General features: G+C 53.4%; 1 protein-coding gene across 1 annotated transcript; it reads right to left on the reverse strand.

Annotated features, from left to right (window-relative positions):
• Nucleotides 1-4,399: 4,399 nt before the first annotated feature.
• On the reverse strand, nt 4,400-22,965 carry LOC122710050. The gene is made up of 7 exons (XM_043927494.1): nt 22,664-22,965; nt 20,152-20,314; nt 12,905-13,033; nt 12,696-12,769; nt 11,256-11,385; nt 8,721-8,831; nt 4,400-5,098 (listed from the first exon to the last, which is right to left on the reverse strand). Exons 1-7 carry the CDS (start codon nt 22,963-22,965, stop codon nt 4,931-4,933), a joined length of 1,077 nt encoding a protein of 358 aa, XP_043783429.1. The 3' UTR covers nt 4,400-4,930.
• Nucleotides 22,966-24,848: the final 1,883 nt, after the last annotated feature.

Raw genomic sequence — 24,848 nt, forward strand, 5'->3', positions numbered from 1 at the left:
GCCGAGTCCCAGCCACCTCTCTGGTGGATGCAACAGGAATGAGATGGTTCTATGGCATCACTGATTGAATGGACATGAGTTTGAGCAAACTCCAGGTGATAGTGAAGACAGGAAAGCCTGGAGTGCTGCAGTCCACGCAGTGGCAAAGAGTCGGACACAACTGAGTGACTGAACTAAAGCCTGAGTGTGTGCTAACCTGCTTCAGTTGTGTCTGACTCTTTGCGACGCCAGGGACTGTAGCCCACTAGCTCCTCTGTCCATGGGATTCTCCAGGCAAGAATACTGGAGTGGGTTGTCATGCCCTCCTCCAGGCCATCTTCTCGACCCAGGGACCGAACCCACATCTCTCATTATCTCTTGCATTGGCAGGCAGGATCTTTACCTCTAGAGCCACCTGGAAAGCCCCAGTGAACACTGACTAGGAAATGCAGAAAATAAGGACTGCTCCTAATTTAAACTGGAAGAGCAGCAAGTACAGGTTGTAAAGAGGAAAACACACGATAAGGGACAACAGTGCCGACAGAAACTAGCAAGGATGCGTTTACCCACATAAAGAAAACATCAGTGCCATTCGGAAGAGGAGCCTGTCAACCCTTGGAGGGACAGTTGGAACCAGAATGAAAACCGAGGCCATGGTCAGCAGTGCCCACGCACACAGCCCATGTGGCGTGGTGTCACTCACCGGGCTTCCTGCGTCCCCAGAGCTGCTGGCGGTAACATCTCTGAGTGCTAGGCTGGCAGCGTCCCCGAGTGAGCTAAGGCATCGCTGCTGTCATTCCAGTGCTGCTGCGGGGCCCTCTGTGGGCGGCCACCCTCATCCCCTGCCCCACCGCCCGCTGGGGCCCGACTGTCCCCCTGGGATCCTTTCAGCCCTTGAGCTTGGGTGTTCCCAGCCCTCCACCACACCAGACTGGGACGCAACTCAGGACTTGGGCTTGAGATATCAAGGCGACTATGACTCTGGAAGGACACAGTCCTGGGGCCCGTGAGAGAGCAGAGAGCAGAGACCCCACGGGGAGGAGGCAGAGTCGGGGAGCGTGCCCACAGCCACGGCTGCCTCCTGCACAAGTGCCCCTTCGCCTCTCCTTGACCTGAAACAGAGCCCAGCTGCTGCTGCTCCGCAGGTGATTCCTGGAGATGCACCTCCTGCAAGAGCTATTGTCCTGCGGCTCTGGGGCTGCCTGAGTGTGCTCAGGAGCATCAGACAAGTGGAGCTGCCACGCCTCATACTGGAAGTGGGGGGCCTGATAGTGGGGAACGGCCTGAGGCCAGGGGAGGGTCTGAGGGTGGGGGAGGGCCTGATGCTGGACTAAGGTCTCATGGTGCGGGAGGGTCTGAGGGTGGGGGAGGGCCTGATGATGGACTAGGGCCTGATGCTGGGGGGGAATGTCTGATGCTGGACTAGGGTCTCATGCTGGGGGAGGGCCTGATGCTGGACTAGGGTCTCATGCTGGGGGAGGGTCTGATGCAGGAGGTGCCTGACGCTGCGGGAAGGTCTGATTCTGGAGGAAGGTATGATGCTGGACTAGGGCCTGATGATTGTGGGAAACATCTGATGCTGGACTAGGGTCTGATGCTGCGGAAGGGCCTGTTGTTGGGCAAGTGTCTGATGCTGGACTAGGGACTGATCCTGGGGGAGGGTCTAATGCTGGGGAAGGTCTGATTCTGGACTAGGGCCTGATGCTGGAGGAGGGCCTAATGCTGGGGGGAGGGCCTGATGCTGGGGAGGGTCTGATGCTAGACTAGGGCCTGATGCTGGCGGAGGGCCTGATCCTGGGCGAGGGTCTGATGCTGGAGGAGGGCCTGATACTGGACTAGGGCCTGATGCTGGGGGGGAATATCTGATGCTGGACTAGGGCCTGATGCTGGACTAGGGTCTGATGCTGGGGAAGGTCCTGTTGTTGGGCAAGTGTCTGATGCTGGGCTAGGGTCTGATCCTGTGGGAGGGTCTAATGCTGGGGAAGGTCTGATTCTGGACTAGGGCCTGATGCTGGAGGAGGGCCTAATGCTGGGGGGAGGGCCTGATGCTAGGGAGGGTCTGATGCTGGACTAGGACCTGATGCTGGGGGAGGGCCTGATGCTGGGTGACGGTCTGATGCTGGAGGAGGGCCTGATACTGGGCTAGGGCCTGATGCTGGGGGGGAATGTCTGATGCTGGCCGAGGGCCTGATGCTGGACTAGGGCCTCATGCTGGGGGGAAACGACTGATGCTGGGGGGCAACCTCTGATGCTGGACTAGGGCCTGATGCTGGGCGAGGGTCTGATGCTGGAGGAGTGCCTGATGCTGGGGGAGGGTCTGATTCTGGGGGAGGGTCTGATGCTGGGGGAGGGCCTGATGCTGGACTAGGGTCTGATGCTGGGGGGAATGTCTGATGCTGGACTAGGGTCTGACGCTGGACTAGGGCCTGATGCTGGGGGAGGGTCTGATGCTGGGGGAAGGTCTGATGCTGGGTAGGGTCTCATGCTGGACAAGGCCTGATGCTGAGACAGGGTGTGATGCTGGGGGAGGGTCTGATGCTGGGGGAAAGTCTGATGCTGGACTAGGGCCTGATGCTGGGGGAGGGTCTGACGCTGGAGGAGGGCCTGATGCTTGGGGAGGGCCTGATGCTGGACTAGGGCCTGACGCTGAGGGAGGGTCTGATGCTAGACTAGGGTCTGATGCTGGGGGAGGGTCTGTTGCTGGGGGAAGGTCTGATGCTGGACTAGGGCCTGACGCTGAGGGAGGGTCTGATGCTGGGGGAGGGTCTGATGCTAGACTAGGGTCTGATGCTGGGGGAAGGTCTGATGCTGGGTAGGGTCTGATGCTGGACTAGGGCCTGATGCTTGGGGAGGGTCTGATGCTCTGGAAAGGTCTGATGCTAGACTAGGGCCTGATGCTGGGGGAAGGTCTGATGCTTGAGGAGGGCCTGATGCTGGACTAGGGTCTCATGCTGGGGGAGGGTCTGATGCTCTGGAAAGGTCTGATGCTAGACTAGGGCCTGATGCTGGGGGGGAAGGTCTGATGCTGGGGGGAAGTCCTGATGATGGTGGGCAGCCTGCTCCCAGATACACAGAGTTGTGATTATAAATCTCTGTGAGAAAGCTTCTTTTCATAATTTCCTGACCACCTTGCTGTGTTCTTTTTTTCTGAAGCATAATTGCTGTGCAGTATCGGCTTGATTTCTGCCATACATCAATATGAATTAGCCATAGATGAACGTATGTCTCCTCCCTCTTGAATCTCCCTCCCACCTCCCCTTGCTACATTCTTGTTTCTATGGATATATGAATAATAAAGACTGTTGACTAAAATAACATAAAAAGCTCCCACACACAGGCGTGCACACGCACACTCCCTAGTGCATCATTCGGGTCCGCATCAGGGTTGCCCTCGGCCACCCCGCCCTGGGATCCACGGTGAGCCTTGACACCTGCACTTTGTTCCCATCCTCGGCCCGCTGCCCACGCCTCCGCAGCAGAGGGGCCCTGTCCCCGCAGGTGCTGAAGTGATGGAGCCTCTTGCCTCCAGAGCCAAGAGCATGAATACCAGGTCGGTCGTCCTTTGGGGACATCTATGCTTCCGCCTTCTAGCCTTTCCATTGTATCCATCCGTTTCTCTTAACAATGTCCGATGACACGGGCTCCCATTACCAGCTCTGGTCTGTTCTCAGAGTACAGCTTACCCTCGGCACACTCTATTGGCAGTGGGAAATTTTCCTTCAGTACTTTATTGAAAGAAAGCAATAAATAATACTGTGACAAAAATAGTTCAAAAGTAGACTGTACGTACTTTGTCACATATTCAGGAAGTTCACCAAAGATTAGTAGAAAAACAGAATGGTAACAATGAATTGTACAAGTAAATTAAAGGTGGAGCCCACATGTAAAGAGACATGCCGTCTCTGTCTACTGAGACATCACTGCATAATAAATAACGCACTGTGATCTGAACGCATCTCTTGCTGGCTTTTGTAATGTGCTCCTGGAAAAGTAAAAGTTACATTTGCTGCTTATACAATCCAAAATGGCTATGTCATCAAAATCTACAAATGTACGCCTAGGTCCATTCTTTAAACATGTTTACAGATATAAAAAGATGCTTTACATAAGAAAACTAAAGCCTTTGTCAGAGCTGCTCTACGCTGTCTGTCTGTCCGGACGTGGCTCCTTCACCGTCCAGCGCACCGGCTCTGCAGCGGGTGCAGCGCATTGCGACTGGTCCCCGAAGAGTCTCAGTGGAGAGAGGCACCCGGGTCCTCAGAGACCAGGTCACGGGAGAGATTGTCATAGTCGTCTTCTAGCCATGCTTTCAGCCCAAGCTTCACTAGAAGCTCACATTCAACACCCAGTACTTTTAAATCGCTTCACTCTGCAGAGAGAAAGCATTTCTTGCTAGAAAAAGTACAGTTTAGGTCAGTCGTTAAAATAGAACAATTGGTTGAAATTAAGTTCGCTCATTTCAGGGTGAGTGTTGGAGAGCTCAGTTACATTCTGGAAGGATAATGCATACCGTGTCATGATGATTTTACAATTGCAGGAAAACCCCTTCTCTCATGGTTTATCATTTAAAAATTAAACAAGAATAATTACAATAAATGCATCATTTACAAAAGCCATATATTTGTTCATAGGATTTATACAGACAAGCATTACAGTACATTCATTTGAAAGACTAAAATCAGATATCAGAACATGAATTGATCTGAAAGGATATTTATAGCCTGGCTATACAAGAAAAAGTATATAAATGAATTCATAAGTTTACATAAATAGAAGAAACATTAAATTTTAAAACATTTTCTCTATGGTATTCATGAATTTTTCACTAATTAAAAAGTCTGTAATAAAATACCTTAGGGGCCATACAACAACTTTAAACAGATTAAAGATCGCATGGAGTTCAAAATGTCGTCTTTGTCGTATTCTGGACGCTGTATAATCACCTGTAGCATTAGTGCGGGTAAACTGGAAACACACACACAGACGAGTCAGTCCTGGGGCGGCGGCTGCTGAAGGTGGCAGGAAGGAGGGGGAGGGCTGTTCCTTGTGGGGTGTCCACAGATTGCACCTCACCACTCACTGATAGCACTGAGGCCGTTTCCAAACACTTGTCACTGTTCTGGAGAAAACAATCATCGCCCAGCTCCTACTTAATTTCCTAGAATATGTTTCTAGAATTGGAGTGTAAACACGTGCTTTATTCATTCCATCCTCTGTTCATCCACCCATCCAGCCAGCCAGCCAGGCATCTGTTCATCCATCCATCTACTCAGTAATCCATCCATCCATCCACTCACTAATTCATTCATCCATCCATCCACCCATCCATCCAGTCAGCCAGTCATCTGTCCATCCATCTACTATTATTACTCACTAATCCATTCATCCACCCATCCATCCATCATCCATCTGTCTATCAATCTATCCATCTATCCAACCACCCATCTGTCCATGCATCTATCCAACCACCCATCCATCCATCCACCTATCTAACCACCCATCCACCTATCCACTCATTAATCCATCCATCCATCTGTTCATTTATCCATCCATCATCCATCTGTTCATTTATCCATCCATCCATCCATGTTTACAAACTTCCTTCCTCCCTCCCCCGATCCCTTCCTTCCATCCTTCGTTCCTCAGAACTTTACATTTTTGTGCAGATTGGTATCTTATTCCTCTTAAGTTTAATCATAGGGTATTTCTATTCCCCCCACAACCTTGCTCTTTCTGATTGCATCCTTTCTCCACTGCAATTTCCAGGAATTACACTGATTCTTTTGCCAACAATAACTCTGGAGAGTTGTTAGCATCTGACTCCCTGACAGAGCTGTTCTGTTCTATTATTACCATGTTTCAGCTGATACTTTTGTGTTTTTCAGGTAGGCCATTATATCATCTTCAATCACTGGCTAATTTATTTCCCTCTTTCAGCTATCACAATTATTATTGAATTTTCTTGTTCAATAGCACATTCTAGAACTTTCAGAGCATTGATAATTAACAGAGGTGATCACAGCATCCTTGACTTGTCCCTGACTTTGAGACCACTTGTGACACATCACTATTCAGTGTGATTTTGGCCCTTGGCTTGAAATAGATGTTTCCAACTCTGTTTCAAAGCTGTCCTTTTTGGTTTTTAAAGAGTTTTTTAGTGGGAAGATGTTCAGTTCTATCCAAATGAAGTGGGCGACAGAGGATGAGATGGTCAGCTAGCATCACAGACTCAATGGACATGAGTTTGAGCAAACTCTAGGAGATAGTGAAGAACAGGGAAGCCTGGGGTGCTGCAGTTCATGGGGTTGCAAAGAGTAAGAACGACTTAGCAATGGAACAACAATAACAACAGTGGGAAGATGTTGAGTTCTATCCAGTCTCTTCTTCAGCATCAAGTCAAGAAGACCACACGTGGAGTGGAATGTAGGAGGCCATGATTCTCCTGCCCTGGCCTGTAGCTGCCCCCTTTGCCACGCTACTTTGCAACATTTCCCGTCAAGAGACACAGCGTATTTCTGCAGCTTCTGGGCTGGCCTTGTGACTTGGCTTGGCCAATAGAAACAGGCAAAGTGACAAGCCTCACAGGGCCTTGAGAGCATTGCTCTCTGGCCACTTCCCTGTGAACAATCCCAGGCCAGCCTGCTGGAGGACAGGACTCCCATCATCATCCCTGCCAGCAGCCAGCTTGTCCATCATGAACCATGGCTACCCTTGAGCAGCCAAGCTCAGCTGACCCACCAGCTGACTGTGGATGCAGGACTGTCTCCACTGGAGATCGATCACACATCTAGCCCCAGTCAGCCCCCGACCCACAGCCTGATGAGAGATAATGGGTGGCTGTTTGCAGCCACTAAGTTCTGGGCGGTTCACTGTGCAACAGTAGATAACCACAGAAAGGCTGTTCTCTTTTGGCCTGTTGAACATGAACTGATGTTTACTGTTGTGTCCTGGAAATCATAGAATGAGCCTGTACGTGTGATTGGGCCCAATTTTTTGACATGCTGCCGAGTTGCCAAAAACTCAGCAAATGTGACCAGGCACTCTTTATCAGAATTGGCTGAGACTTTATAAAATCAAAGCCTCATTTTGTCTTATTGCTTCAACAAATGATGCTACTGGGATTTCCCTGATGCTCCAGTGGCTTAGACCCCATGCTCCCAATGCAGAGGGCCTGGGTTTGATCCCTCCTTGGGGAATTAGATCCCACGTGCCACGACTAAAGCTCCCACTTGCTATGACTAAAAGATCCAGCACGATGCAGCTAAGACTCAGCGTGGCCAAGTAAATATTTAAAAACTTGTGCTGGAGTTGACTTGTGGGAGAGGATGGGGTGTGGTCCCTGCGTTGCCCAGGATGCCGGGTTCCAGGTGTGAGATGCTTAGAAGAGAATGAGTGTGATCTCCAGAGTGAGGACACGGTGGCAGACACCCGGAAGTCTTAGGCCCTGTAGACACAGCCAGCTGGGGCCACTTTCTGACTGGGGAGGGGGGAGAGGGCTAGCAACAGTTGGTACCATCCCGTAGTTGGTCATAAAGTCTAAGCCGAAAGAAGCTCCCAGAATACTGCTGTCCCTGGAGTTTTGTTGTGGTGGTTTTAAGTTATGTCCTCAAGTTCTGGGGTATTCCTCTGCTCAGAAGGGAACCCAATCTCCCACTCCTTAAGTATGGACCAAGCTTAGGGACTCGCTTCTAGTGAATAGAATAAGGCAGCAATGACAGCATGTAACTACTGAAAAGTGGGCCATCAGAGGCATTTCAGACTCTTCCTCACTCTCTCTCGCACTTCCTGCCCTGGGTGAAGCCAGTTGCCATGCTGTGAGGACACTCAAGCAGCCTGAGGAGAGGTCCATGTGGTGAGGAGCTGAGGCTCCGCCAACAGCCCTGTGAGTGTGCTATCTTGCAGGCTGATCTTCCAGTCCCAGAACAACCTTCAGATACCTGAAGCCCTACATGACATCTTGACGATAACCTCACAAGGGACTCCCAAGCCAGAATTGCACAGCTAAGCCATTTCTGAATTTCTGACCCCACTGAAAGAACCTGAGATAATAAATACACATTATTTTAAGCCACTAGGTGCTGAGCTTGTTTGTTCCACAGCGCAAGCTAACTAATATACTTCTTATGGTGGCTCTGAGTGGTGAGTTCATCCATGTCAACTTGTTCTCTTTCATGGACTCAAGGTTCTGGCACAGTTTTCTCCACTCTAAGATCCCACTAGCACACACCTCTTCATTTACTGGATACCATACTTAAAACGTATGCCAACCCTTTGCTTGATAAAGAGTGAGTTTGGGTTTCTGAGACTGGTGTTGTACCTGAGAAGCAGGTCTCTGACCAAGGCTCTTCTACAGACCTCTGCAGGAGAAGACCTCAGTAGCTGCCTGACATCTGTCCTAACCGCCCTGTTGTTCGTCTCTCACCCTTGTGTAGGGTTGGCGGCAAGCTCAACACAGGATACCCCGTGTAGACAGAAGCCATGTCATGGATAATTCCATGGTGGGATTACATGGTCAGTGAGAAAGCCGAGGTAGTTTGAAGCAGGGGTGGATTCCAGCACTGTCCTCTCCTGATGTTTTAAAACCATCTCATGGGAGCTTCATATATGTGCCAGAGACAGGCACACATGATACATTTTTGGTAATGAAGCACTTGCATGCGGCCAGCACCCAGGAGCTCCCTCCTGACCCCCAAGGGGAAACCACTACCCCGATTCTTGTCTACTCACAACGCTTCACTCACCTGGTCCACTCTGTCCAACTGGACACCAAACTTGCCTCCAAACCCCCAGATGGAGTCAACCTGCAAGCAGCACTTGGAGAGCTTTGACTGATACTCATGGCCAACAGCTGACTGAAACAGGGGCAAAAGGGAAGCATCAGACACCCACCAGCATGGCCACACTGGACGCGCCCCCCGACCCTGAGGCAGCCTGCACTTCTGGTCGGCATGGGTGACGCAAACAAAATCACTCAACGTGGAAGCCGGCCCAGAGGGAGGTAACTCCATGGGGCATCACAACACCAGGGCCCCCCAGTCAGGTGTTTGAACCCTCTCCACACCAGGCTCCCAAGAAGTCTCCCAAGAACCCCAGCCACAGGGGGCCTTCTGAGGTGCCTGGGTGTGAAGAACCAGGAAGCCAGCCCCAACCAGAACCACAGAGCCAGCAGCCTACCAGCGACTCCTAAGCCCACTTCCAAGAAGACTGCTGGCAGTGATCACCCTTTTCAGGTGGGACACTGTCAAAGCACGTGGCCCAGAAATCAGGGCACAAACTGCAATACAGATGGCATGCTTCAGGCACACCGCCCGTTCAGTGTCAACACCTGCCACATACCCAGCCCGCCCAGGTGTGCAGTGGGGCCTGCCACCGTCCCGCCACCCCCGTCAGGGAAGCAGGTCTGGTGACCTCTCAAGGCCTCATGCACACCGAGCAGTCCACCCCGAGCTCCCGTTGTGTGGTCAGCAAGCCATGGCCCATGGCCCACATCCAGCACTTAGGTTCTTTGTAAATAACATACAAAGAACATACAGGTGTTTCTGAACATTGTTCATTTACAGAAAATCTATATCTAACTTCGTGTCAAGACAATACAGGTACTTCAGGAGCCACCAGAGACCCTGTGGTGGCCGGGAAGCTAAAAATATTTACACCCTGAACACTGAGCGGCCCCGTACTGCTCCAGTCGCCCAGGCATGACCCTCAGAGTAAGGCAGCAGGCGCCCTCGGCAGAATGGAGAGTGGTCACGGTCCTCTTTATGGACACTGAGGATGCAGGACAGATGACTGACGCATGACCCAATGCCGGGAGAGGAGGCGGCTCGTCCAGCCTAGCTCCTCCCCAGGGAATCACCCCCACCTTGGCCCCCTCCTTCAATACAGTGAGGGGCCTGCCAGCGCACTACCAACTCCTCTCCTGCTTGTTTAACCGGAACTTCAGCAGCAGCGTTTAGGGTCCAACCCCCACAGGGTCACCACCACCTCTGATAACTCTGCAGGCAGCTCAGGGCGCGCGTTCTTCCACAGCCGGGGAGCAAAGCAGGATTTACTTTCCAGTCTGGAGCTGTTACTTTCTCTCCCTCCCAGGCTGGATTCGATGACCACAGCCAATAGCCGATCAGGAGCACCGTGGCCTCCAAACACCTGTGGCAGAGACTACCCATCTGCAGCTTCAGGGGTCTCACCCAGAAAACATCAGCAAGGTAACATGGAGGCAGCAGCATGCCCAAAGGATCCGCCAGCGTGACTCTTCATCACCAAGAAGTCAGGGAGAACTGTTCCAAAAATATGGCCAGAGTGAAAGCTTAGCGATTCGCCCAACTTTCTTATGATAACAGCTTTCTCCCCCAGATTGGCCTTGTTCTCACACTGACGAGACTCTATTTATGAGATAGTCAGCACCAGGCAGAGCACTGCGGGAAGCAGGGATGACGCTCTGGTCATGAGAGGCGCCCCTCTCTCAAGCAGGTGCTGGCTCACCAGTGTGACAAGCCCTGCCATTCTGGGCTGAGGGCGATCCAGACACAAGGCAGATGGGGTGGAATTACAGAGGAATCTGACCCCAGCTTACACCTCAGCACAGAGTAAAGGCAGACATCTCAAGTTACCCAGCCTGGGAAACACACACCCTCTTCACTGCAGATGCAGCACACCTGCTCCAGTCTATTGTCCCCTCTGCAGGGCGGACACAGCCCCCAGCTGATCCAGCCCCCTCTCTGAGTACCAGCAAAGGATGCTGCACTCTTAACAGCTACAGTCCCACCTACTGAGACCTGCCTGTCCTCAGCCTGGTGGGCCATGGTTTGACGCCGGAGGACAGGGTCCTCTCTGAAGGTCAACAAGTGTGCGAAGGACAGCAGCACGCTAGGTGGCTGACTTTCCAGCCTCGACGTGAAACCAGGCGCTGAAACTCAGCTCTGGGCTGCAGATGGGAACCACTAAGGCTGCAGCCTGAACAACACATGACGCCCATGCCAGCAGTCTGGCTGCCTGTGGGCCTCTGTCCTGGTCACAGAGCTGGCCTCTGGTAGGACCTGATCTCCAGCTGCAGCCTTCCCAAAACACCTCCCTCCCCAGCAACTCAGAATCTGAAGAGAGCTTCCAGAAACCACAGCCCTTCTCGGCTAAGATCAATTGAGAGAGTTACTTCTGGCAAATCTCGTCCTCAACAAGTGGATTCCCAACTTTTCAACGGAAGGGGAGGGCTGAGAGACGACCCTGCTGACCCTGGCGAGGTCAAGCACGCCAGGACTGACACCACGTGGGTCGGCACTTACCTTGTCCATCCTGTCCTGCTCCACGCCAAACTTCCCTCTGTAGCCAGGAGAGGCTTTGGGTCCCATTTCCAGCTCTTTCTCCCTGAGGGTCTGGTGTTCTTGAAACACATTCTCCCACAGCTTGTGGATACTTGGGAGGGAAGAGATGGAAGACGAACAAATCGGTCAGACAGCCAGCCAAGACATGCGTCTGTGCTTTCTGGGAGGACAGACAAGGACGTTATCTCTGCAATCTGTGAGGTGTCGTTCCCCGGTGGCTCCCCAGCCCAGCCTCCCTTGTGTTCACTTTACTGCACCTCCAGCTGCCCCCAACTCCAGCAGTTTTCAGAGTCAGAAGCAGGTTAATGGGGAAAAAAGCAAGTCTGAACACACACAATGAGGCATCTCCAAGCCCCTACAGAACCTGGGGCTACGATGTAGACAGCATTCCACCACGTGGAGGACAGCTCCTTGGGGTTCACCAGACATGAAGTGGGAGAGCCAGCTCCGTAAACATCACCAGACGCAAATGGGAGACAAAGTCAACAGGATTGCACCCGGACGACCCTAGGCCAGGAACCAAGAGATGTGGAATATTCAGACGGTTTCTCTCAACATGAAGCACCCTGGCTTTCCATTCAAAGGTGAAGTGAGAGGCTTACAGAACTTAAGATGTAAAAGTCATTTTCACTTTAAGCACTAGGAAGAGCGGGACAGATCACAAGATGCAGCCAGAACCGGGCAGGCCAGGCGGCTGTCACCCAAAGCAGCTGAGGGCCACCTCACTCCACATCCGGATGGCAATCCCAGACGTACGGCTTAGAACACCAACCAGGACTGGCCACCTCCCAAGCCCCTGAGGAGCTGGGGAAGAAGACTATCTACACTTCCCAACAAGAAAACAAGCTACCCTGGAGGTGGCGAGTTAAGACGGGCCAAGTCAGGGACAATCCTTGCTTCGTGCAGTCTCCTATCTCGACCTTCATGAGAACATGAAGTTCAGGATTCAGCTCATGGGATTCAACTGACAACAACAGAATAATCACATTATAACAAAATAATACACATTAAGGAGGGGGTGTTTTTGATCTCAGATCTTCAAAGACAGCCCATGCTTTAGAAATCTCCCTTCCGCAGAGAGAACAGCTTAAGTGACTGTGTTCCTGGATGAAAACTACAAGGTTGAAAACCAGACTGGAGAGTAAGAAGTACAGCAGTCACGGGCAATGAGGATTTAAAGTCACTGAGCACATCTTTACACATGCACGTACACAAACACTTACGTATATACATGTCAGACCTCATTTTTATCTACTGTGTAAACAAGGGACCAGACAACGCAGAAGCAGGGCCAGCCCACAGAAGCAGGGCACTCGCGCTACCCAGCGGGGAGTGTGCCCCACCTCACCCCTTCACATTTTAGAATGTCACTGTCACACAAAGATCGATAAAGTCTCTTACGTGATGTGCTCCTGGTGCCCAGATCCTGGCACGGCCTTGGCCCCCCATCTCTGCTCTTTTTCACTTACGTCATTCTGAAAAGGAAAAGAAAGAAGGAGTACACCCCACACCCTGGATTGTAAAACAGCCCCCCACCCACCCATCCACCCAAAAACCTGGGAGGTTCCACTTCAGGAGACGGGAAAGGTGGGCAGACTGGCGGCTCCTACCACGAAATCAGGGTCGGTACTCCCAGTTGTCGGCTCCCCCGTCGTCCCGGTTGATGGACACAGTGTGGCCTGCCGAGGCTTTCCACATCTGGAAGAGCAGCGCTGAGGGTCACAGATGCCAGGAGAGCCCTGCCCAGAGACCCACACAGATGCCCTGCCTGGGACCCCAAAACGCTGGACAGCACAGGGAGGGCAGAGAGCTATGTGCTCAAGAGGTCCACTCATGGGACATCCCTGGGGGTCCAGCAGCTAAGACTCCTCGCTCCCAATGCTGGGGGCCCAGGTTCAATCCCTGGTCAGGGCACTACATTCCTACATGCCACAACCATTAAAATAAAACAAGGTCACTCATAATCCCCATGCCTGAGTGACACCAGAAGGATCAAAAGAAACCTAACATGAGAGCAGTCACAGGGCAGAAACACAGAAGAAATACTCCTAGCTACAACTCAAATGAGAACATTTTCTGCAAAATAAAAAAAGTCCCGTGTGCTACTTCACTCAATGGGAACCTCCCCGACTAAGTCTCCTGACAACAGTGTTGTCCAACACTGGGAATGCGCTGTCGCCAATGGTAAAGTCTGCTGCATTTTATCACAATTTTTTTTTTAAAGCACCATTTTGACTCAAAAATAATTACTGGAAACCCTACAATGATTTTCTTAACTTAGACTCTGACAAGTCAATAAATCATTCAAGGGCTGCTTTGCCATCTACTTGGGGAAACGCAGAACACAGAGAATGCCAACTTCTGTGCCGGGGAGCCCTGAGGCAGGCCGCCCTGCCTCCTCAGCAGAGCCCTGAAACTCTGGAATTTATCGGCTCAGACAACAATGACACAGCCTCGCAGCCGGACCACGCTGCTCTTTGCATAACTGCAAAGGCAAAATCTAGCCTTTCAGAACTTCAAAAGAAAGTGACCAGAAGAAAGGTTTCACTCTCCCCAGAAGTACTCATAAAACTGCACACAGGCCAGGAAGAAACTGAGGCTTGTTTGCACGCAACCAGAAGCCCCCATCCTGGTGTCTGAGCTGAGGACACTGCCAGTCTCACTTGGTGGGGCCATATGCTCTGTGCTCTGTGTGGATCCAAAGAGGACGGGAGCCCTTCGCAGGCCTGAGACTCCCACAGGCAGGTCGACCTGCGCCCCCAGCTCTGCTAGGTCACAAGTCCAAGGTGGTGGCAGGGATGGATCGAGGGGAACAGCTCTGATTCCCAGATTGGACTCCTGCCACATCAGCTGGGTAGGGAAGCATGTGCCACCAGGTGGGCAGGATCAACGCAGTCCCCTGGACACTGTCCCATCGGGACCCTTGCTCCCCTCTGATTAGGTGAAGCAAGGCAGGAAGCGCCCAGACACAAACTGCTTTGGACACAATCTTCAGGAACCGACAGACCGGCTCAGCACCGGCAGGCATAACCAGCGTGCCTATTCACACATGGAGACACAGTTGCCTGAAAGCCAAGTGCTCTGCCCTAAGCCTCTGCCTCCCCAAGTCAAGACTGCCCATGGTACCACACTGGCCTGAGAAGGGGCTGCCCACCCACAGGACTCCGGTGGCCTAGTGGTCTCCTCAGCCAGTGAGGGGACGGTCGGTCATGCAGAAGGACAGGGTCTCCAGCGAGATGCACTCCCCACCCAAGGACAAGGTGAAACCCGCGTCCTGGCCTGTGTCTTCTCCATGCTGGCGGCACAGAAGTCCCAGGGTCCACTCTCCACCCGTCCCTCCAGAAGCCAGCCTCACTCATGGGCAGCTGAGCACTGGCCGGTTTTCCCCCCGCGTCATGGCCACAGGCTCCCCACTCCCCCATGGAACAGGAAGAAGGGGCCAGGTGGTTGCCCGGGGGGAGGTGCCCCGAGTCCTCCACTCCAGAGTCCTGTGGAATCCCCTCTGCTTTCTAGACCACAGGCAACACCAAAATTGACTTTATCTTTCAAACAAGAAAATTTCCTCCCAGAAAGTTATCGTCCCTATCTCTGCAAACCCAGTGAGAAACACCCATTACGTTCCTTGTCAAAGGCGTTTCCCTGCCTGCCCAGTGGAGCATTATGAGCACGCTCACGGTGCACAAACCTTTCTTCTCCAGGTGCAGATGTGAGACACTCACAAAACTCTGCTGAAAACTCAGTAATCCAATGAGGAATTCCCAGGCACTGGGGAGAGTTTCTGTCTGTAAAACGATTAAGAGTAAAAAGCTCAGAAGGATATGTGCTGACAGGCACCCTGGGCAAATCTTTGTGGGTTGAGATCCTTTTAGAATACCTCTGAAATCCTCCCCAACATAACAAGGTTTTGTAAAGAAATTTGCATTTCCCTAACCAAAGACTTCAACTAACTTTCAGCCACAGTGAGAAACTACAGGAAATAAAGAAGTTCCATAAGATTTACAACTGTATGAAGTTTCTTCTTAATGCAAACAGAAATCATTGCTTCAATGGCTAGTGTACATATTTGTTTGCTAAAATGCTGAGAGCTTTCCATTTCTGGTTCATCCTAATTTATTCTGCGATACAATTCTATTACTCTGGGTGTATGTGTATATGTGTGTATGTGTGTGTGTGTGTGTGTGTATATATATATATATACATATATGGCTTCCTTGGTGCCTCAGACAGTAAAGAAGCTGCCTGCAATGCAGGAGACCCAGGTTCAATCCCTGGATGGGGAAGAGTCCCCAGAAAAATGAAGGCAACCCACTCCAATATTTTTGCAGGCAAAATTCCATGGATAGAGGAGCCTCGCGGGCTACAGTCCATGGGGCCACAGATTCGGACATGACTGAGTGACTACCATTCTCACACTTTCATATAGATGTACGTATGAGAAGCACTCCCGAAAGGGATGGTGACATGACTGAGCTAGAACTCAGAGCAGTGACTGCTACCGGAATGTGAAGAATGGTGACTCGGGGAGCAAAAGAGCAGCAAGCTGTGTCTCTAATGAACAGGTACGGTTACTTCAAAAGACCAACACTCCAATTCTCCGAGCCACCAGCTAAGCACCTCTTCCCTAAGACCACAGGATAGCCCTGACTAGACACTGCACTGCTAGACATGACAGATGCCTAGAATCCCCTTGTTCCCCAGGACCAGACTCGTCACAGGCATACACCGTATGTGCTGACGTGTGGCCTGGCATGCATTAGCAACCAGACAGAAGATGCTCTGCTGGCCTTCCTCAACTCTGCCTTTAGAAATCTTAACTTGTGTAGGTTGCTTAGTACATTCTGGGTACTGCAGTTATCATCCAGCATCTATGAAAATCTTGCAAGGGTAGCTAGTGATAGGCTCAAATCTATAATAATCTATTCCCTCTCAATATTTTTAATTAAAAAAATCATGAAAACAACTCTTTGAAAAATTAAAGGCCTGTTTTGGTTTTGTTTTTTTTCAAATCTGAAGATAATGCCTCTAGAACCCTACCTCACACCACACACAAAAATTAACTGGAAAAAAATGGAGCAAAAAACCTAAGTGTCTGAAGTAAAACTATTATATTCTTAGAAAAAAAAAACATAAGCACAGATTTTCATCACCTTGAATTCGACAACAGACCTTAGATGCTTTGCCGTCACTAAAAGCACAAGTGAAAACAGAAAAAAACAAACTGGACAAAATTTTAAACTTTTGGCTTCAAAAGATACCCATCAAAATCAACACTATTTACAGAATGAGAGAAAATATTTTCAAATCATCTACCCAGAATATATAAAGAATTCTTACTAGTCAATAATAAAAGGGACAGTTAACCACATTTTGAAAAGGGGAAAGGATCTGAACAGACATTTTTCCAAAGACATATAAATGGATGATAAGCTTGTGAACAGACAGTATCACTAACCATCAAGGGAATGCAAATCAAAGCCGACTTTTGAGATACCACTGCACACGTTTTAGGGTAGCTACCTTTCAAAAAACAGAAAACAAGTTTGGTGAGGGTATGCAGAAATCAGAAGGCTCTTATGCTGGTGGTGGAAATGGAAAATCAAAGAATCTGGCAGTTCTTCAAAGGGTTAACACACAGAGGTACCACAGATCCCAGCAACTCCATTCCTAGGAATATAAAAAACTTGTTCACAGAGCATCACTCCCAACAGCCCAAAGTGAAAAGAACCCAATGTCCTTGTGAAGTGATGGACACGCAGCAGGTGGTCTATCCATTCAAAGGAATGTTACTAATATCTGACGATAAACGGAGTGAAGTACTGACATCCACTACAACAGGGACAAGGCTTTGCAAATCGTCCACGCTAAGTGAAGAAGCCGGACACAGAAGACCATACATTACACAGGCCCATTTCTATCAGTGGCCAGATCTGGTAAGTCTACAGCGAGACAAAGTAGATAGTGTTGCCTAGTGTTGGGGGGTGAGGGAATATGATAAGGTTTCTGAGGTGATGAAACCACCAACACCGAGTTAGCGGACCGTCCACGTGCCCACCCTCTCCAGTGTAGCAGAGGAAACAGGTCTCACACGGCCCACTCTCCACACTACCGTTACCCAGAGGACTCCCCTCCCACCCCTGCCTCCTGCACAGTCAAACACAAGACCTCTGATGGACAAGGGCCCCAGGACGCAGCCCACTGCAACACAGGGCAGACCCCAGGGCTCCCAACGTTCTCTCTCAGCCAGGCGCTTGCCCAGCCCCTGCTGCACTGCACGGACCAAAGATCAGAATCACCAAGGACTCCATGCAAGTGAACTTTTTTTTTACAGTCTGTTTCTCACAATGCTTCAAGGAAAAGGTCATGGGGGACACACTGCCAGTTACTGACGGGGGTATGGAGCAGAGCATCAAAGACAACCCCGCACACCCTTGCCATCTTGGGTCTGGGAACACTTTCCACCCCGAGAGGCGCGGGCCAGCCTCCTGCACCCGCTCCCTGACTCAGCCGCCTTCAGGCTCTGCCCAAGCGCAGGCTCCTCCACTTCCCTGAGGCCCGGCCCCTTCCCCTCAGCCCCCCCCCACCGCCCCCACCCCAGTCCCTTCCCCAGAGCCCCAGGCCCCCTTCCCTCAATCCCGGCCTGGCCTGCTTCCTCAAGCCCGGGCCCTTGCCTCAGCCCCGGGCCCGCCCATCCCCTTCTCTGACCTCCGCCCCCAGCCCGGGGAAGCTGCGCGAAACCACCAGCGCAAATGCCAGGAAACCGCTCGCAGACGCCCAGGGTTGGTCTGGCCAGGCTCCACACTGCCCAGCCACCACCGCGCCCTCAGCTCCTAGGGGCCCGGCTCCACTTCCACTTCCACGAATGTGGCGGGCCGCACTCGGGTCCAGGGAGCCTCTCCTTGCATGAAACTCCTTTAGAACTGGGCTCTCCCGATCCCGTGGGTGAGGCTCAACGGTACAGCCTGGGGGTCAAATGGGACTGGACAAGGACGAGGACCAGGACAACAAAACACTAGTTCTGTGTCAACGAGGGAAGCCACCACCTTTCCAGATCTCACAGCGGGGCCTGCACGGAGGGCCCGGGGGATGCAGAATCACAAGTGATAACTACGAACCCCCCACAGCAGGAATGGAGCCTACCTGGCAAGAACCTTCTCTCTGGTCCAGGCTCCAGTGCGGTGTGCTGCTGCTATCTCCACCGCTGACCCACCAGGAGCAGCTCACACGTGCTCTAGAGCGTATGGTCACATGACCGGGACCTGGCCAATCGGTGTCTTCCACCACTCCACATGTTCCAGGGTGGCTATAGTCCAAAAAACAGAAAACAAGTTTGGTGAGGGTGTGCAGAAATCAGAAGGCTCTTAGGCTGGTGGTGGAAATGGAAAATCAAAGAATCGGGCAGTTCTTCAAAAGGTTAAAACACAGAGGTGCCACAGATCCCAGCAACTCCATTCCTAGGTATAGAGAAAACTTGTTCACAGAGCATCACTCCCAACAGCCCAAAGTGAAAAGAACCCAATGTCCTTGTGAAGTGATGGACACGCAGCAGGTGGTCTATCCAATCCATGGAATGTTACTAACATCTGACGACAAAAGGAGTGAAGTACTGACATTCACTACAACACGGACAACGCTTTACAAATCGTCCACGCTAAGTGAATAAGCCGGACACACAAGACCATACATTCTACAGGCCCATTTCTACGATAAGGAACACGATAAGGTTTCTGAGGTGATGAAACCACCAACACCGAGTTAGCCGTCCACGTGCCCACCCTCTCCAGTGTAGCAGAGGAAACAGGTCTCACACGGCCCACTCTCCACACTACCGTTACCCAGAGGACTCCCCTCCCACCCCTGCCTCCTGCACAGTCAAACACAAGACCTCTGATGGACAAGGGCCCCAGGACGCAGCCCACTGCAACACAGGGCAGACCCCAGGGCTCCCAACGTTCTCTCTCAGCCAGGCGCTTGCCCAGCCCCTGCTGCACTGCACGGACCAAAGATCAGAATCACCAAGGACTCCATGCAAGTGAACTTTTTTTTTACAGTCTGTTTCTCACAATGCTTCAAGGAAAAGGTCATGGGGGACACACTGCCAGTTACTGACGGGGGTATGGAGCAGAGCATCAAAGACAACCCCGCACACCCTTGCCATCTTGGGTCTGGGAACACTTTCCACCCCGAGAGGCGCGGGCCAGCCTCCTGCACCCGCTCCCTGACTCAGCCGCCTTCAGGCTCTGCCCAAGCGCAGGCTCCTCCACTTCCCTGAGGCCCGGCCCCTTCCCCTCAGCCCCCCCCCACCGCCCCCACCCCAGTCCCTTCCCCAGAGCCCCAGGCCCCCTTCCCTCAATCCCGGCCTGGCCTGCTTCCTCAAGCCCGGGCCCTTGCCTCAGCCCCGGGCCCGCCCATCCCCTTCTCTGACCTCCGCCCCCAGCCCGGGGAAGCTGCGCGAAACCACCAGCGCAAATGCCAGGAAACCGCTCGCAGACGCCCAGGGTTGGTCTGGCCAGGCTCCACACTGCCCAGCCACCACCGCGCCCTCAGCTCCTAGGGGCCCGGCTCCACTTCCACTTCCACGAATGTGGCGGGCCGCACTCGGGTCCAGGGAGCCTCTCCTTGCATGAAACTCCTTTAGAACTGGGCTCTCCCGATCCCGTGGGTGAGGCTCAACGGTACAGCCTGGGGGTCAAATGGGACTGGACAAGGACGAGGACCAGGACAACAAAACACTAGTTCTGTGTCAACGAGGGAAGCCACCACCTTTCCAGATCTCACAGCGGGGCCTGCACGGAGGGCCCGGGGGATGCAGAATCACAAGTGATAACTACGAACCCCCCACAGCAGGAATGGAGCCTACCTGGCAAGAACCTTCTCTCTGGTCCAGGCTCCAGTGCGGTGTGCTGCTGCTATCTCCACCGCTGACCCACCAGGAGCAGCTCACACGTGCTCTAGAGCGTATGGTCACATGACCGGGACCTGGCCAATCGGTGTCTTCCACCACTCCACATGTTCCAGGGTGGCTATAGTCCAAAAAACAGAAAACAAGTTTGGTGAGGGTGTGCAGAAATCAGAAGGCTCTTAGGCTGGTGGTGGAAATGGAAAATCAAAGAATCGGGCAGTTCTTCAAAAGGTTAAAACACAGAGGTGCCACAGATCCCAGCAACTCCATTCCTAGGTATAGAGAAAACTTGTTCACAGAGCATCACTCCCAACAGCCCAAAGTGAAAAGAACCCAATGTCCTTGTGAAGTGATGGACACGCAGCAGGTGGTCTATCCAATCCATGGAATGTTACTAACATCTGACGACAAAAGGAGTGAAGTACTGACATTCACTACAACACGGACAACGCTTTACAAATCGTCCACGCTAAGTGAATAAGCCGGACACACAAGACCATACATTCTACAGGCCCATTTCTACGATAAGGAACACGATAAGGTTTCTGAGGTGATGAAACCACCAACACCGAGTTAGCCGTCCACGTGTCCACCCTCTCCAGTGTAGCAGAGGAAACAGGTCTCACACGGCCCACTCTCCACACCACCGTGACCCAGAGGACTCCCCTCCCACCCCTGCCTCCTGCACAGTCAAAGACAGGACCTCTGATGGACAAGGGCCCCAGGACGCAGCCCACTGCAATACAGGGCAGACCCCAGGGCTCCCAACGTTCTCTCTCAGCCAGGCGCTTGCCCAGCCCCTGCTGCACTGCACCGACCAAAGATCAGAATCACCAAGGACTCCATGCAAGTGAACTTTTTGACAGTCTGCTTCTCACAATGCTTCAAGGAAAAGGTCATGGGGGACACACTGCCAGTTACTGAGGGGGGTATGGAGCAGAGCATCAAAGACAACCCCGCACACCCTTGCCATCTCGGGTCTGGGAACACTTTCCACCCAGAGAGGCGCGGGCCAGCCTCAGGCACCAGCTCCCCGACTCACCCGCTGTCAGGCTCTGCCCAGCGCCGGCCAGCGGGGCGGCGGGGCGAATCACGTGGTCGGCCCCCGCAGGTTAAGCCCCTACCGAGTTAGGGGGCCAGGTCGCTGAAGAGCCCAGCGGGGCGCGCTGGCCCGTGACACCTCAGAGCTCTGCCCAGTGGGAAGTGCGTTCCTCACACTCGCTCCTCCGGGCCAGACTCGAACAGATTCCAGGGGGAGGAAGCCGTGTCCCCCTTGACACAGACCCTCTCTAGGGGCACCAAGCTCCAATGAGAGTGATTCCCTTCCAGGTGACTCCCATCCCGCACCCTGAGGGGCTGTTCCCAACCAGAGCCGCTCCACTCTGCAGCCGCGTCGGTCGCTGCCTTTCCACTGACCTGGCTGCAACATCTCCCCGCTGGTGTGGGCCCCAGAGCTGGGAGGGAGCCGCCCGCCCGGCCTTCGTGAGACCCCGGCCCCTCCCCCTCGGCCGTCCGCCTCTTGACCTCCCAAGTCGTGACCCTCTCCTTCCCGGAGGGCTCCTCTCTTTCCCTAGACCCTCTAGGCGCTCCGCCCCCTCCCTCTAACCCTCCAGGTTCTGGACCCCCTCCCCAGGGCTCCCCGTTCTTCCCGGGACCCTCTGGGCCCTTGGCCCCCTTCCCCGAACACTTAGGGCCCGGCCTCTCCCCCACCCCTTCCTTCCGAATCCCGGGTCCTGCACCCCTCCTGGAGGGCCCCTCTCCTATCCTAGACGCCCTCCTCAACTCTCTGGCCCCTTCCTCTCAGGAGCCCGGGCATCCTCCCCTCAGACCCCGGACCCTCCGCCCCAGCCACCTAAGGACCGCGCACCCTGACCCCTCAGGCCCTGCCCCTTTCCGTTCCCCCAGCCCGCCCCCCTTTCTCCGACCTCATTCCCCTCCCCAGGACTTCCTTCAGGCCTGGTCCCGTCCCCTCAGTTCCCGGCCCATCCACGTCCCTCAGCCCCCCAGTCCCCTTCTCTCAGCCCCCGGCTCCTCCCCTTCCCTCAGCCCCCGGCTCCTTCCCTTCCCCTCAGCTCCTCGTTCCCCTACTCTTCTCTCAGCCCCCGGCCCCTTCGCTCAGGCCCTTGTTCCTCCACTTCCCTCAGTCCCTCGGTCCCCTTCCCTCAGGCCCGGCCCCTTCCCCTTAGCCCCCCGGTCCCTTCCCCAGAGCCCTGGGCCCCCGTCCCTCAATCCCGGCCCGCTCCCTCAAGCCCGGGCCCTTCCCTCAGCCCCCGGCCCGCCCAGCCCCTTCTCTGACCTCCGCCCCCAGCCCGGGGAAGCCTCGCCCCCGCTCCCCACCCGCGCGCTAAACCGCCAGCGGAAATGCGAAGAAACCGCCGCTTTCTTTCCATTTCGGGACCTGGGGGCGCCCAGGGACCGCAGCTGAGGAACAAGCCCGTCCCTCCACCCGGCGGAGGCCGAGGTCACTCACCGACGCCCAGGGTCCATCTGGCCCGGCTCGACACTGCCCAGCCACCGCCGCACCAGCCGCGCCCGCTGCGCCCGCCGCTCCGGAAGACGAGCTCTAATTCTGCCGGAAGGGATGGGGCTGGGTGAGGTCAGGCTACAGCAGTGGGAGGGGCGTGAGGTCAGCCTGGGGCAGTTGGTGGCCTTCCTGCGCAGGTCAGGGCAGAGCCGCCGGCCTGAGAATGAGGGCGCTGCTGAGCCCAGGGGTTGACAGCGCTGGTTCCTGCTGTGGTCCCAGAACTCCACCTGAAACCGGAGGGAAGCCATCTGCCCGTGAGTCCTCTGCTGCTTGTCTGTCAGCTTGTTTGAACCACGCTGGGTTTTCTGCCCCGCTGGCTAAGTGTTGACCCTGGAAATGCAACTGTGTGGGTTTTGGCTGATTCAGGGAAGAAATGCCAGATGACACTTGGAGACTCCAGTTTAATCTGAATTCAGGTCATATCTCTCTCTTTTTTTTTTTTTTGCGTTTTTTCAATGAGTTTATTTATTTGTGGTTGTGCAGGGTCTTCATGCTGTGTGGGCTTTTCTCTAGCTGATGCGAGCAGGGGCTGCTCTCCAGTTAGGGGGGCGTAGGCTTCTCACTGCGGTGGCTCCTCTTGTTGCAGAGCACGGGTTCTGGTGCCCACAGACCTCAGTACTGTGGCTCCCACGCTCCAGAGCACCGACCCAGAGGCTGTGATGCATGGACTCAGCTGGCCTGCCATCTGGGGTCTTCCCAGACCAGGGGTGGAACTCGTGTCCCCTGCTTTGGCAGGGGGGCGATTCTTTACCACTGAGCTGCCAGGAAAGCCCTCAGGCTATTTTAGATTCTAGTTTTCCACGCTCCTATCTGGTGAGAGAGGCCTGGGAGCTGGCAGTCCTCAGCCACAGTCCTGGCTCTGCCATCAAAAGCGCCGGGGCCTCTGGCAAGCGCCTGCTCTTCCCTCAGTCGTGTCTGACCCTTTGCGACCCCACGGACCATAGCCCGCCAGGCTCCTGTCCATGGGATTTCCCAGCAAGACTACTGGAGTGTGGTGCCATTTCCTTCTCCAAGGTCATATCTCTTGAAAGTGAAGTGGAAGTCCGTCATTCGTGTCCGACTCTTGCGACCTCATGGGCTATACAATCCATGGAATTCTCCAGGCCAGAATACTGGAGTGGGTAGCCTTTCCCTTCTTCAGGGGATCTTCCCAGTCCAGGGAATGAACCCAGGTCCCCCGCATTGCAATCAGATTCTTTACCAGCTGAGCCACCATGAAGCCACCAGAGATGCCCATGAATACTGGAGTGGGTAGCCTGTCCCTTCTGCAGCCAATCAGGATTCCCGACCCAGAAATCACACCGGGTCTCCTGCATGGCAGGAGGATTCTTTACCAGCTGAGCTATCAGAGAAGCCCAGTATGTCTTAAGGCCAGCTATTCATTGATATCTGTGAAGGCCAGCTATTCTTTGTAGGATTTCCCTAATTAGTCTTCACAGGAGTAAGGTAGCAACCTGCTAAGGTCGCAATTGATGCCCTTTTTCTAGAAAAGAAAAGTGGGGCTCAAAGGAGTGGGTAACACAGCTACAGCAAGGAAGTGTGTACCCAGACAAAACCCCCAGATTCTGCTGTTAGAACTCAGGGAAGCCATGTGGTGTGGCTTGTTCATGTGACAAGGGCTAAGGCTCCCAGCCCACCCTGGATGCTGTGGGGACCCGATTTGGTAACTGCCCTCTGGCAGCTCTGAGACTCACAGAAGCAGTTTGCACTGAAGAGAGGAAGAACACGTCCCTTCATCCTCCCCACCACACCCTCTGGGTACTCCCACACCCTGCCCCCTTTCTCTTGCTTTGTGAGGGAATAAGTGTCACGCTCAGGTGACCACATTGGCTGTCCACTGTTCACGAGGTACCAACTGGAGCTGCTACAGGAGAGGCCAAGAGCCTTTGCCCCTGAGTACCTCTGTTTCCTTTGCACTGTGGGGGCCCTGCTCCACACTTGCACACCAGAGGCCTTTTCTGAGACATGCAGGGAACCTCCCTCAGTTTGCAACAGGTTGCATCCATCGCTGTCCATTCAATGCCTCCCTTGAAATTCAGCTCATGAGCTCCGTTGTCTGCTTCGCGGCCCACCTGGCTGCCACAGGAGGGACAGAGCTGACAATGAATCCAAAGCTCAGCTCTGACAGCTG

The sequence above is a fragment of the Cervus elaphus genome, chromosome 16, assembly GCF_910594005.1.
Source record: "Cervus elaphus chromosome 16, mCerEla1.1, whole genome shotgun sequence".
Classification (NCBI taxonomy): Eukaryota; Metazoa; Chordata; class Mammalia; order Artiodactyla; family Cervidae; genus Cervus; species Cervus elaphus.

Coding starts and splice junctions, on each gene's coding strand:
- LOC122710050 (XM_043927494.1), bottom strand. CDS start 22,965: ATGGCTTCCCTCCGGTTTCAGGTGGAGTTCTGGGACCACAGCAGGAAC. Junction 12,770..12,904: donor GTACCGACCCTGATTTCGTG/GTAGGAGCCGCC, acceptor TTTCCTTTTCAG/AATGACGTAAGTGAAAAAGA. Junction 11,386..12,695: donor GGGCACCAGGAGCACATCAC/GTAAGAGACTTT, acceptor TTCCCTCCCAAG/TATCCACAAGCTGTGGGAGA.